Source organism: Centrocercus urophasianus, unplaced genomic scaffold (genome assembly GCF_019232065.1).
Source record: "Centrocercus urophasianus isolate 14NV4802_14NV808 unplaced genomic scaffold, USGS_Curo_1.0 seq_16, whole genome shotgun sequence".
Taxonomy (NCBI): domain Eukaryota; kingdom Metazoa; phylum Chordata; class Aves; order Galliformes; family Phasianidae; genus Centrocercus; species Centrocercus urophasianus.
The window spans coordinates 22,273,215-22,286,375 of record NW_024884711.1 but is presented as its reverse complement, the minus strand read 5'-3'; the positions used below and the strand labels follow the sequence as shown (position 1 = coordinate 22,286,375).

The window sequence follows — 13,161 nt, the reverse complement described above, 5'->3', positions numbered from 1 at the left end:
AAAATAATCATTTTGCTGTATTTGTACTTTTTTTTTTTTTTTTTTTTTTGTTGTAGTATTTCTTTGTTAATAGGCAAATAGGAATTCTTTTTTCATTTTTGGTCAGAAACCTTATTGCCCAATATACAGAATGTTAATGACTTTTCTTTTTAAAGGATTTTGGGAGAAGAGAAACATCTTTCAAGCACAAACGGGCAGAGGTGTCAATTTTAAGAGGGGATTGGAAGCTTAGGTGCCTTTAGTATCTTTTTTATGCTTTCCTTAGTGTGGAATGGCATGTTTTTGATGTTGACTGTCCTGTGGATTAGCTGATCAGAGATCACCGTTATTAACTGTACTGGGTTATTGTATGCAGCAAAAAGTAAATGTTAGGAATGTTCATTCTGCCAAGGCTGTGTAATAAACCTATAACTGTGTGGGTTTTTTTAAAATTTTTAAATAAAAATGCTCTTCGTTGCTCCACTTTTACAGTGTGTAGAACTTGAAAACATAGCCAAGGCTAGAAAATAAAGAAATTTTCTTTTAAATAGAGAGAAATATGCGCATGATTCAAATCCAGGAGAATATGGCTGAGCAGAGGAATATCAAGGACAAATTAGAAAATGAGCAAGAAAAGCTTCATGTGGAGTATAATAAGGTGAGGAAAAAAGGATAATGAACCATTGTACTGTTTAATATTGCTACTATTAACTTTGATAGTATTTCACTTTTCAAAAAGAATGTCTTAGAAAGAAAAAGATAATATTCAGTCTTTAAAGAAAAGTAATGTTTTATAATATTCTCCTTAAAATTTTCTGTGGTTATTGGTCCCCCCCATCTCAGTATACCAGCAGAGTCAACATTGCCTGTGCACTGATTCTTTAATTGTCCCCACAGATAGTTTCAGTAACAAATCACAGACAGAGCCCTCTCCTAAGAGCAATCTTAAGGCTGTTCATTTTTTTGTTCTTAATATGCATTTCATTTGAGACTTTGAGACAACAGGTTTACAGTCCTTTCCCCCCCCAAATTTCTAACATAGCAGTTGTAATTAAAGCTTTTTTTTAATGCACATGTTTTACTCAATAATTATTTCTTTAACATTTAAATATTTTAAATAGATCATAGGAATGCTTTTGTAACAGATGACATTACAATTCTTGCTCCATTCAGTATTGGACCAACCGGTGATTACTGGTAACAAAATATAGTGTTGTCATTAACTCTTAAACTGGTAGCTATGTGTTTTAAATGAGAATGTATTTAAATGAAGCAGCAAGCTCATATGAGTTGCAGAGTTTGAAGGGAAAGGGAGACTGGAAGAGGGAGGTTTTTATCCACGTGAAAAGGTTGCATATGCTGTATGGTTACTTCCTGAAAAAAATATCCCTTTTCTCTTTGCATCCTTTTAATAAATTGTTTCTCCAGTAGAGTGAGTGGAAGTTCTTCAGTATGGCAAATTAGAACTTTAATCATTTTGATGGTCACTTGCTATAATTTTGCTGCTTAAGTGGTAGGGGCAGTACATATGAGACACTGCTGTATTTTGAACTTTCTAATTTTATTTATGGAATCTCCTTTTTATGCTAAAATGCTTCAGATCATCGTCTTAAAACAGATGGCTACCCACGTTTTCATTTTAAGTTGCTGAAGAATCACAGTGATTTGACATGCATCCATTTTTTTCAGTTTTCCAATAAAATAATGCACCTTTGATAGGTAAGAAGTTAAAGAAATTTTATTAAATGTACTTTAATGATTTCTTTCCTGTTTTTTTTTTTCCTTTTACTGCTCAGCTTTGTGAATCTTTGGAAGAGCTACAAAATATGAATGGAAAACTACGAAATGAAGGGCAAGGCATTTGGGCTCTGCTGGGTAGAATCATTGGACAGGTTGGTTTCATTTTGTTTTTATAGTTCATAGGTGGACCTAGTTTTCCAAGAGTGAACGTTTTTGGTTCTGCATGTCACTTTTGTGGCCAAATAAATTGATTTGATCAGACCTAGGCTTCATTCTCTGGATAATGTTTCCTGATTGAAATGTATAGACTCTGCAAACCACCTACTGGAAATCTGTAGTTTAATTATGTTGTAATAGCGATCTTGTTTACAAAATTCTTATGTTTGTTAGAACTGATTGACCTGTCATCTTTCTGAATCTGAACATGAAACACAAGTTAATCTCACCATTTTTGTCCCTATGTTGTCTTTGTTTACTGCAGGCTTCAAATGTTATGAGAACTTGGTGGCTTATATAAGATACACTATGTACGTGGTTGTTTTTCAAAGTGGACAGAGTAGAGTATTTGGTAAAATGAATATAAAAAGTAGGAGAACAGAAGATTTGAATTATTTCCTGTTGCCAATAGTTATCTTTTTTCCCTTTGATACAGAAAAGATTCCCTTTGATGTAGAAAAGAGAGAACAGTATTTATGTGTTTGATATAAAAAATATTAAATGACAGTAGACATTTTAGCTTTCAGAGAGAGGTTCAAATGATTTTCTCTTACAATTTTAAAAAAGATTGAGTAAATTATTCGTTGTGAAAATGCAGATAAACATAATTTTGTGATGACTTTTGCTACTGCTTAGTTTGTGGTGCTGTTCAGGAAATGAAACTTAGCCTTTGTTTGTGGAGCTTTAGTTCGTACTTTGTTAATGTTCTTTTTTTCTTGTTCTTTTTGGTCAGCCTATTGCTCCTACATGTGAAAAAAATACTTCAAGCAATACATTGCATTGCATCTTTTAGATAAGGATTTTTTTCTCCTTTTTAAGATGGGTTTGAAAAAAAGTATTCACAGATATATTTCCTGATGGCAAATGTTACCAAAAAGAAAAAAAAAAAAAAAAAAAAAAAAAAGTAGAACTCATTTGCACAGCTTGCATGACTTTTTTTCCAGTTGGTTGAACAGATGCAGGCCCATGGGGCTGCTGAGAAATGACTTTGATAGATGGCTGCTGTCTGGGAAGCCAGCGTACTGCAGATTACTAGAAATCCAAAGAGAATCTTGTCTGCTTTGTGGAAGGCTTGGTCCAATAAGATAATTTTTCTAATTAACCTATTGAGCATCAGTGTAGTAGGAATGTTGGGTAAAAAGCAAACTGTCTTACCATTATTCTGTCAGTTTTGTGAATTTTGCTTTCCTTATTTCTACTTGGTAGACCTATACATATTTGTCCTTTCTTCTGTCTTAAAGCTTGAAATTATTTTTTTAAGTGCTAGTAGTTCATTGTGCTTACTGAATTGAAAAATGAATATAATAATACTTTACCCCAATATGAATTTGTATTGTAAACATCTGTAGTTGCTTTTGTTTGCAAAATAGCTGGCTGAGCCATTTCCCATTCAGTTTGAGTCCTGTTCTTCATGTATTGAGATTGGAATGAAATTCTTTAAAAGTCCCAAGACTCATTGTACTGTGTTTGTTCATATCCAATAGAAATTGAACATACCTGCAATTTTGCGTGCTCCTAAGGAAAGAAAACCAAGTAAAAAGGAAGGGGGAACACAAAAGACATCTACGCTCCCAGCTGTACTTTATAGGCAAGTAATGAAGTCTTGACAGAATGGATACATTTTTTTTATTAAGTTGCAGTTTCAAAAAATTAGTGAGAGAAAATAGTTTGTTTAAATTTTGATTAACAAAATGCTTCAGAATTGTCTTAAATGCTTTATTTCTGAAGGCTATGTTGAGGAAGTAATCATTTATTCCCCTTAGCATACATCAGTGAGCTTTTCCTTTGCTAACATGATAGCAGTGCTTTGAGAACAAAGGTAACTTTACAATTGATTCAGTCTTTTTTTTAATGCGTGATACAAAATTTTTAACTGGTTGTATTGTGTTTTTCAACGTAATCACCCATATTGACGATTTTGTGAACTACTATTTAGTCACTGGCTGGGTGCATAATGTACCTATCATATAAAAATAGTTTTTATTTACTTTTTATTTGGACTGTCATGCTTTGGGATATCTTGTTTTTCAAATTTCCCTACTTGTGGGTTTTTTTTTGTTGTTGTTTTTTTTTTTTTTACTTTTTTCCAAGAAAATATTCACTTATTCTAATGTACACATTATTTCACCTGCTGTATGTTACAAAGCTACTGATGAGATTTTAAGTAACCTTAAAGGTGGTATATATTCTAGGATAGCTCAGAGCATGAACATACTCTTGAATATATTTATCTTGCTGCCAGCTGGGAAGTGGCAGTCAGTGGCTTATGGAGAGGGCAGCTGTCATTCCTCTAACCACAGAATATAAACAGTATCTTGCCCAGCTATTAGGATAAACGAAGAAGATGTAGAAGTTGATTCTAGTACTGTGAGAGGCTGAAATCTTGAGAACATGTGGGAGGGGTGAGGATTTCACAATTTTACACATGTAGATAAACAATGGAAGTTACATTCTGTTTCATTCACAGTCTAGTGATTTAGCTCCTCCTATAAGGAGATCAATAAACATCTGATCCTTTGGAAATAATTGAATGAAAATATTAATTCCATTAAAATAATAATAATGAAATGTAATTTTCTATTAGCTGGTATATTACCTAGTGTAATAGCAGCACAAACCTGTTTTGAGGTCTTTGCATTATTGAAATAAGTCTGATTACTAAGACTGATAATAGTGGTATAGTTTCTCTGTTTAATTATTTGGATGGTAAAGATAGTATTCTTTTCCATTTGCCATTAATATGTTTTGTCTGATTATCAAGTAATTACTCACTGGTTAAAAGTCCTTAACAATTAGATTGAAGATCTTTTTATTGTTAACTACATTAGGTGTCTTTTAGGTTTTACTGTATATAGGTAGAAGTTCCATAAAAATAGTTATGCACTTATGTGAAAGTGGTTGCCACATGCTGATACTGAAACTGTCATTTGATCTTTGTAATTTCAAATGTAATTATAATGTTTTTCTACTGCCTACATTAAAAAGTTGTGGAATTTGCAAGAAGAATCATGATCAGCACCTACTATTACTGTGTGACACTTGTAAACTCCATTATCACCTTGGTTGTCTGGATCCACCTCTTACAAGGATGCCCAGGAAGACCAAGAACAGTTACTGGTAAGAATGCAATTGGTTATTTATCTTACATTACATCTGTACTTAAACTAGGACATAAGCATGAACTAGCTAACAAATTGTTTGTTTTAAATTTTGCTATCTTAAGTTAGGGCTATTTTATTTTCAGCAGTAATGACTGCAGGTAAAATGTAATGTGGCAAAGATTTCTTATTAGTGTCCTCATACAAATAGGTTATAACTTTTCTTAGCTTTTGCTTTCTGTGATTACTGATAATGATATGTAATAATATTAGAAAACCACAAGAAATGAACAACTTGGTTTTGTTTGTCTCAGGGCACAGATACACAGCTCTTCTGTCTAGATGTTTAAGAAAATACTTGCAAGTAATTAAAAGTAAACTTGTTAGTGGTAAATCATTTTATTGAAATATAGGAAATCTTGGGTTAATTCTGTCTTCTGCAATGGCAAAAGCACATGTATGAATGTACTTACTACAGCTACGTTTCCATGAATTAAAATTACTTTTGTGGAAGTGGAGCAGAACAAAAGCTAAGTGTTATAATAGAGAACTGCTAAAATGTAGAGGTGCTGATTTCTAATTGCACTAGAATTACTGTATTACTCTGTTCAGCATGTTTCTAAAGTGCTCTGAAGTGTGTCGGAAACAGTTTTTATCTGGAAAAAATTTAGTGTACAGCATCTCTAGGAATTGTCATCACCTAGTCTGAATGTTAAGATACCAGATGAGTATATACTAAGAATTCCTTCTGAAAATACAATGTAGTGATTATAATCGAGAAAATTCTGCTTCTATTTTTTTTAATATGTCACTTACATTTTTCTTTAGACTTCCAAAGAACATCTAAATGATATTTTCTGCTTTATTTTGATGATATATTGTGTGCAGATCAAGGTGGCTAATACCTGAAATGGGAAGTCTCTTTTCTTTTTGTTTTTATCATAATACAATACAGCCTGAATTTATACTAGTGAACTTAATAATTTGAGATTTACTTGAAAAGCTGAAAAACTTAGATTCACTCACTAAATTTTTTTCTGAACGTAGTTTCCCTTAAATTATTCAGTACATGATTTTGGACTTCTGGCTATTTTAAAGAAATTCTAATCATATCTTTGGTCAAATTTATGAAGCAGTTACATGGAGATTTTTTACAGGATGTTCTTTTTTTTTTTTCTTTTTTTTTCTCCTGCTTTTTAACTTGAGTTGAAAAGGCTCTCTAACAGCCATTGGTCAAAGATGTGAAACTGTAATTCTCAGTAGGTGTTAAGGACAGAATAGGACAGGTAGCACATGCTTTTATTTCAAAGTTCTGACTTATCTTTGTTGTTAATTCATGCTTCAGTTATACCTCAGATCACAGGGTTTGCTTTTACTTCTAATTAGTTAAGACTTATTCTAGAGAGTGAGATTATAGCAGACAAATTGATCTGTATTGATTACATTCTTTTCATCATTTACATGCCTTTATGTATTCTTTTCAGGATCAGTAGAGAGCATATTGAATGGACCCTTAATCTAAGTTGGAGTTCAGCAGGTTTTTCCCTCCTGCTGTTGTGAATAAATTTTTAATCTTTTGATTAAGCAGTGAATAAAAATGCAGATTTTTTTGATGTGCTTTCCAGATATTTTTGTAGAATATAATGTAAATTTAAGCAAAAGGTTAAGTAACAAAATGGCTATTGTGGGAAATTCCTTGAAATGTTAGACAGGTTGGAATATTTTATTTGAAGTGATTAAATTATTGACTTTAATCCACATTGAAAACAGGAAATAGTTGAAAATTTTCTTGATTTTTGTTTTCCATTTCATTATCACTGATAATAACTTTATAATTACTGATTTAAGCCTTTATAAGAGGTTTGGCAACAAAGCTGTCATATAATTTATACCTGTATATTTATTTAATCTTTGGTTGGTTTAGAATGAGGTTTTTCCATGGTTAATTGTTCTTTATTTTTTGTCCATTTCATGCTCATTGTTTTTTTTTAGGAATTTACATTGTGGCTTACAAAAATGGATTTTGGAGTTGTTGAAATAAATCCACTATTAAATGTAAGAAAAAGATTAAAACCATGGTAATATTTAAGGGCTAATTCATTAAAGAAAACCCAAATTATAATTTCAAAGTGTTTCTAGATGTCCTCACTTCACAAAGATAATTTCAAAATATTCCTTTTTGTTTTATTGCTAATGTAGGCCTTGTTTTATTGGTAATGTAGGCCTTAAGTTTTTCATTTTTATCTATTTCAAGGTTAAAATATATATTCATGCTCTATTTCCTAAAACTTTGCAAGAAGAAAGCACTCTTTGGTCTTAAGGTGCTTACCCTAAAGTAAAATGTTTTCATGAGACTTAAAACGTTTTGTGGTATGAAAAACAACAACTTGTATCTGCATCATGAAGTTATGGTGGTTGTAATAATACCATGGTAGTGTTATCTTTATTGATGAAAGGAAATGTTTTTTGTATGACCAATACATAAACAGATGTCTGAAGATTTGAATTAATGCCATTACTCATGGGAATAAAATGTTGCAGTACCTTCATTTAACTTTTGTTTAAATTTGGCATTTGTATTTGCCTTTGAAAAGATGTAGAAGCCTTTTTTTTTTTTTAGTTGTTTTCACATAAAAGGAAGCAAGAAAGCAGCATTATTATCAGTGTGAAAGCTCTCAGAATTATGTATTTAATGGTCATTTAAGGAAGTCATACTTCTGTTGAGTAGGTTTTTATGTTGAAAATGTTTTTTTTGGCTGTCAAATCTCTTGTCATGTTTAGTTGATGTCCAATAATGTAATGGATTTTACCTTACTTATACTACAGGAATTTTTACAGTAAGTTTAAAAAAGAACAGAAAATCACATCTGAAATATAGGAAGCTTCTGTTAAGCCATGCTGTGGTGCTTTGGTGTAAGACATGGATAGTATGCCCAGAACATTATGTTCAGTTATGGTCTCCAGTTTTCTACAGGGGGCAAATCTATTTCAACATTTTAATGTGCAGCTTGGAGTAAATCACTTGCTGCTTTGCAGTTCGCATTGCGGACCATGGAACATGGTTACTGCATTCTTTTCAGATGAGTCCAGAAGATTATTACATTAACTACTGATTTTCCCTGAGGCTAGATTAAGCAAATCCAGAGTAAAAGCAAAACAAAAGCCATGTACAGAAATAGAATCTTCAGCACTGTTGTTCCTATCAAATTACTTGTGCTGCATAGCAATACTTGCTAATTAAGACATAGTCTGAACAGATGGGAAGATGACCTGTTGTGATAGGTTCTCAATTCACTGATTGTCATTGAAGAGACAAAATAAAATGAACATGACTTTAGTATTGCCAGAGAAGGAATGGGAGTTCTGTGCTTTCTGTGAATATATTGGGATTAAATAGCAGAATGGAAAAAAAGAGTGCTTTAAATTCAAGAACCGTGTTGAAATAAACCATAATAGGAACTGAAAGTTAAGAAGGTTGTTTCCAACATAGAAGACTGTATTTCTGTAATAGCTTTTCTGTGGATCCTTTGGGAGCTAACAACAAAACAACTTTATAGCTTGACTGCTTTATAAAAGAGTTGATAAGATGTAGTTACCTGTGATAGTAGAGGCTATTTCAGTAAATTAAGAGTTTCCTTGGAAGTTCGTGTTTGTAACTTTTTTTCCTCTTCATCTTTGGTGTATTAGTAAGGTTTTGTTCTGTGTTTACCCCCTACCTCCCAACATGCTGTGGTTTTGCAGCTTTCTTTTTGTGTAACTTCCTTTCTTCTTTGATTGCTGTGAGACTTTTACCACCTGTTTCAGAATAAGCTTTGTTGTAGAAATGGAATTTCAGAAACCTGCAGGAAGTATCTTTGCTTTTGGATTAAATGCTTATTCTCCATCAAAATTACAGTAACATATTTGTGTTTAAATAGGGCCCTGGTGAAATTAGAGTACCTTACAGGTCTACATAGTTTGTTTTCTGTGCAATTGCCTGAGCGTATGGAGGGAAGAGTAACATGTGTTTTCCTTTTAGCAGTTTACAGCTAAACAATGGGAATGTTAATGATACAGAATGTCAGATTCAACAGGCTAGGTTCCCAGCTCCAGACATTTTCGTAAGATCTCTATCACTGCTTTTTCTTTTATAGAACATTTTTAATGCAGTTCTTTAATTATAGTTGTTTCATGGTTATTTTATTATTATTTATTTATTTTACGTACAGTACATGCTTTTACCATAATATTGGGGATTTTTTTTTTTTTTTTTTTTTGTGAGAATTGCTCAGAATAGCACTTTAGGAACAGTTTCACATCTATTGCTTACGTCAGTGTAAGCAGATCATATCAAATGATTTTAGTTGTGCTTTCCATATAAATGTGACTGATGCTGTAGTGTCAATGAAGGGCTGACTTTCTTGTGGTTTGTTAATGAAATCTTCATACAGTGATAACTTTCCTGCCTTGTCTGCCTTGTAGTACTTCTGTTTTTCTAGATCAGTAAATGCCACTAGCACTATCATGTGGCCTGTTTTTAGTGGTCTGAAGTGCGTTAACGATAAGATTAATCTTCATAACATTATAATGCAGCAGCAATTATCTGAATTTTACACATGGAAAAATTAAAGCAGAAATTTGTTGATTTCACCAAGGTCACACGAGTAATGACTCCTCAGTCCAGGATTAGACCCTCTGCAATTTAACTTATCAGCCACTGGTTTGTCTAGCAGCCTGCTATTGCCTGTAGCTGTAGGTGTAGCTAGTTGTTTAATTTGATTTGATTCCTATTGGAATAGACTGTAAGACCATCAGTGGGATGGACTTCTTTTTTGTGCTTTTTTTTTTTTTAGTTGGTATGTTAAAAAATATATATATATATGGAAACATATATCAGAAATCGCCTTTGTTAAAAATGCAGTATAAAGGCATTTTGTATGTAGTATTTGTGGTACTCTTCTGTTGAGTTGAACAGGAATTGGAATTTGGACTAAAAGCAATATACCAGTAATCAGCAATGGCATTTCAAATAAAGGCAAGACTGTTAGCTTTTTAAGATCACATGAATTGAAATTACAGGAGCAAAACTGTTTCTGTTGACTATTCATAGATGAAGAAATCAGTACATACACAACACTTGTTCTTTTAGCTTGTTGCGTGATGGGCATGATTTCTCTCAAGTGTTTATTAATATTTAACTACAAATAACGAAGTACATTTATTTTGGTTTGTCTCCTTGCAGAGCTTATTTGCAACTTCATTTAGATAATGTATGTATCGCTTTTAATGCTAATCAATAGCAGGACATTTTTATTTTTTAGTTAATACAATTAAAGAAATATTTTGAATATACAAAAGCAGTGATGAATTAGAATTTGCTTGAGAGGCTTTATAGTTTGAATTGAAAAGTATATGTGAGGAAAAAATGCAAATCCTTTATCATCAGTTTACCCATCCTCCATCGGGATATCATTTTTTTAAAATTTTCATTTATGAAAAATTTATATTCATTTATGAAAATCTATATTCATGGTATTTTTAGTTACCATCTGCTTTTATGACTTTGTGTAAAATGAATCATTTCTGCAAATGAGAACAAAACTTGATGACTTCCCGTCTTGTTATTCCTGTCTTGGAGCTTGTAAATAGCATTTCCTCAGACAAGGTATACTTTGAAGTTCAGGTTGTGATTAGGTACTTTCTCAGAAATTCAACAGGCATATTTTTTCAACATATCGTTCAAAGATTCTTAATGCATAACTTTTTCTTAGATTTAAATCTTCTCCCTTAGGAAATAGATTTTACAGTTGATTTTCAAAGTGGATATTTTTTTCTAAATCCCTGCTGCTGAAGACCACTCTCATCAGAATGATGTCATCAATGTATCATTGTAGAGATTAAACTACAGCAGCGTTTTCAATAATTGATAGATTACAAGTGAGTGAATACAGTTAAAAGTAGGGATATGGTAGAATTTGAATACTGAAACAAGATTTTATTCTACTTCTAAAATCTTGGTTTTTCAAAATACAAGAACTGTCGGGGGAAAAAAAAAAAAAGCACAGCACAGCAACAGAGCATTTTGCTGTTTTTATGCACAGATGAGTAAATTATCATGCCTTTGAGAGATTCTTTTAGTTGCTATTGGCTCTACTAACTTCTTTGAAACCAAACCCTTTTTTTTTTTTTTTTTTTTTTTTTTTTTTTCTTCCTCAAAAACATTTGTTTTTGTGCTTTTGTGACTGCAGTTTTAAATAAAAAATCTTTCACTTTGCAGGCAGTGCTCAGAGTGTGACCAGGCAGGTAGCAGTGACATGGAAGCTGATATTGCCATGGAAACCTTACCAGATGGGACCAAAAGATCACGGAGGCAGATTAAGGAACCAGTGAAATTTGTTCCTCAGGATGTGCCACCAGAACCGAAGAAAATTCCAATCAGAAATACGGTAAATAATAGCTGAGTTGTTGTTATACTTTGTATTCATAATAGTTTTGTTTAAAATAACTTATGTTTTGGGCATCTTGAATATTATATAATAACTTTATAAAAATATGGATATAATAATTTTTAAGTCTAATGTTGAATAAGACTTTATTATGTGTGTTGAAAATGCAGTTTTGCTAAAGTAAATAATCATGTGTGATACAGAACTCTGAACTGAAGAGTTGTGCAAGCTTTTCCAGTCATCTTGCTCTCTATGGCCCTTGTTAATTACAGAAAAACAGAAAGTTCTATTTGCACTTAAGCTTATCCTTTACAAGTGTTTTTTTGCCTTAATAGTGCAGGCACTTTGTTCTCATATGCTCAGGTAGATATACGTTACAATTGAAAAGTAACTTATTTTTTGTGTGTGAATAACCTCCAAACTCACTGCATAAATTATCACAAGACCTTGTGTGTCACTTCCTTGTCACTGTGTTTGCTCTTAACTTTTCTGCTGGATGGTGCTGTGAGTTTTTTTTCATTCATTTTTGTTTGGTAATGGGTTTTGGGTTTCTTTTTTTTGCTTGCTTTATTTTTTTTTTTTTTTTTAGAAGAACTGTTGCTTCTTAGGCTCAAGAAATACTTAAATTTTTTTTTACTTGAGAGTAGAATTTAACATTAATCTCTGTATTCCATTGTGCTTTTCTAGTGCTCTACTGCTTAAAATTTTGTTCTACTCATGCAACAAAGTTTTTTGTGTGGGCTTAGAGCTTTAAGAATAGAATTGTAGAATCATAGAATTACCTGAATTGGAAAGGGCCCATAAGAATCAATGAGTCCAACTCCTTACTCAAGCCAAAACAATTAATTTAGCTGTAACTATTTGGACTATTCACGAAATTAAATTTTATGAATAACTGAGCATCTACAGAGCAGAAACCTTTTTTTGTTCCCTTTCTTCTCATTGGCTGAAAATTCCCTTTTTTTCTTACATGTGATAATCATTAGGTTCTTAACAGTAGTCTGGATGAGTTAGACTGACTGCAGTCGTGTTCATACAGAAGAGAGACAATCTGTTCTTCCTGTTTATTGAACTCTTAACATCTCTCATTTTTCTTCTCTTTCCCATGTCTAAACCTAATATAGTGGTAGGGGTTAGAGATTCATGATTATGGGAAATAAAACTAAAAGTATTGCAGGAAAGGCATTCTATCTAGTAATAGAAGGGTGAATAGAAGGCATAGTATGTGTATCTATAGGAAAGCAATCTTGCTCTATGTTGTGATTTTATGATTTTTGTTACTGGCATTCCATGTCATGACATCGTGTACTGTACTGGGAGTTAGAGCTAATGCTGTAGTTCTGTGGATTGACAGTAGTTCTGTGTACCTTTCTCAGAAGAGTAGAAACTACAGTTCTCAGAAGACTTCGTTATTCCATTTCCATTTTCCACTGAGAGGGAAAGATAAAAACTGACTGAGAGTCACAAGACTGTTCTCTTTTTGCTTGTCTCTGCGGTGAGTGCTTCCTAGCTGTCTTGCCTGTAGCACATTTTCTCTCATATTAGTCATGGAACTAGGCCAAACCAAACTGGAATCATGTGAGTTTATTACTCTGCTTATGTGATACTGGCCCAGTTTCTTCTGTGGTAAGTGCAGAGAAGTTTGTGTAGTTGTTCTTAAGTGCATCCTTCACTGTGGTGATCTGTCACTGGTGCTGCATGGG

General features: G+C 32.6%; 1 protein-coding gene across 4 annotated transcripts in view; it reads left to right on the top strand.

Annotated features, from left to right (window-relative positions):
- Positions 1-13,161, top strand: part of PHF14 (PHD finger protein 14) — a 151,226-nt gene that overhangs the window by 34,040 nt on the left and 104,025 nt on the right. For all 4 annotated transcript variants that reach the window (XM_042816587.1, XM_042816586.1, XM_042816589.1 and 1 more), the window contains exons 10-14: positions 531-637; positions 1,776-1,871; positions 3,420-3,523; positions 4,921-5,052; positions 11,290-11,458. In XM_042816587.1, coding sequence (XP_042672521.1) covers positions 531-637; positions 1,776-1,871; positions 3,420-3,523; positions 4,921-5,052; positions 11,290-11,458 — 608 coding nt within the window. The remainder of the gene's footprint in view (positions 1-530; positions 638-1,775; positions 1,872-3,419; positions 3,524-4,920; positions 5,053-11,289; positions 11,459-13,161) is intronic.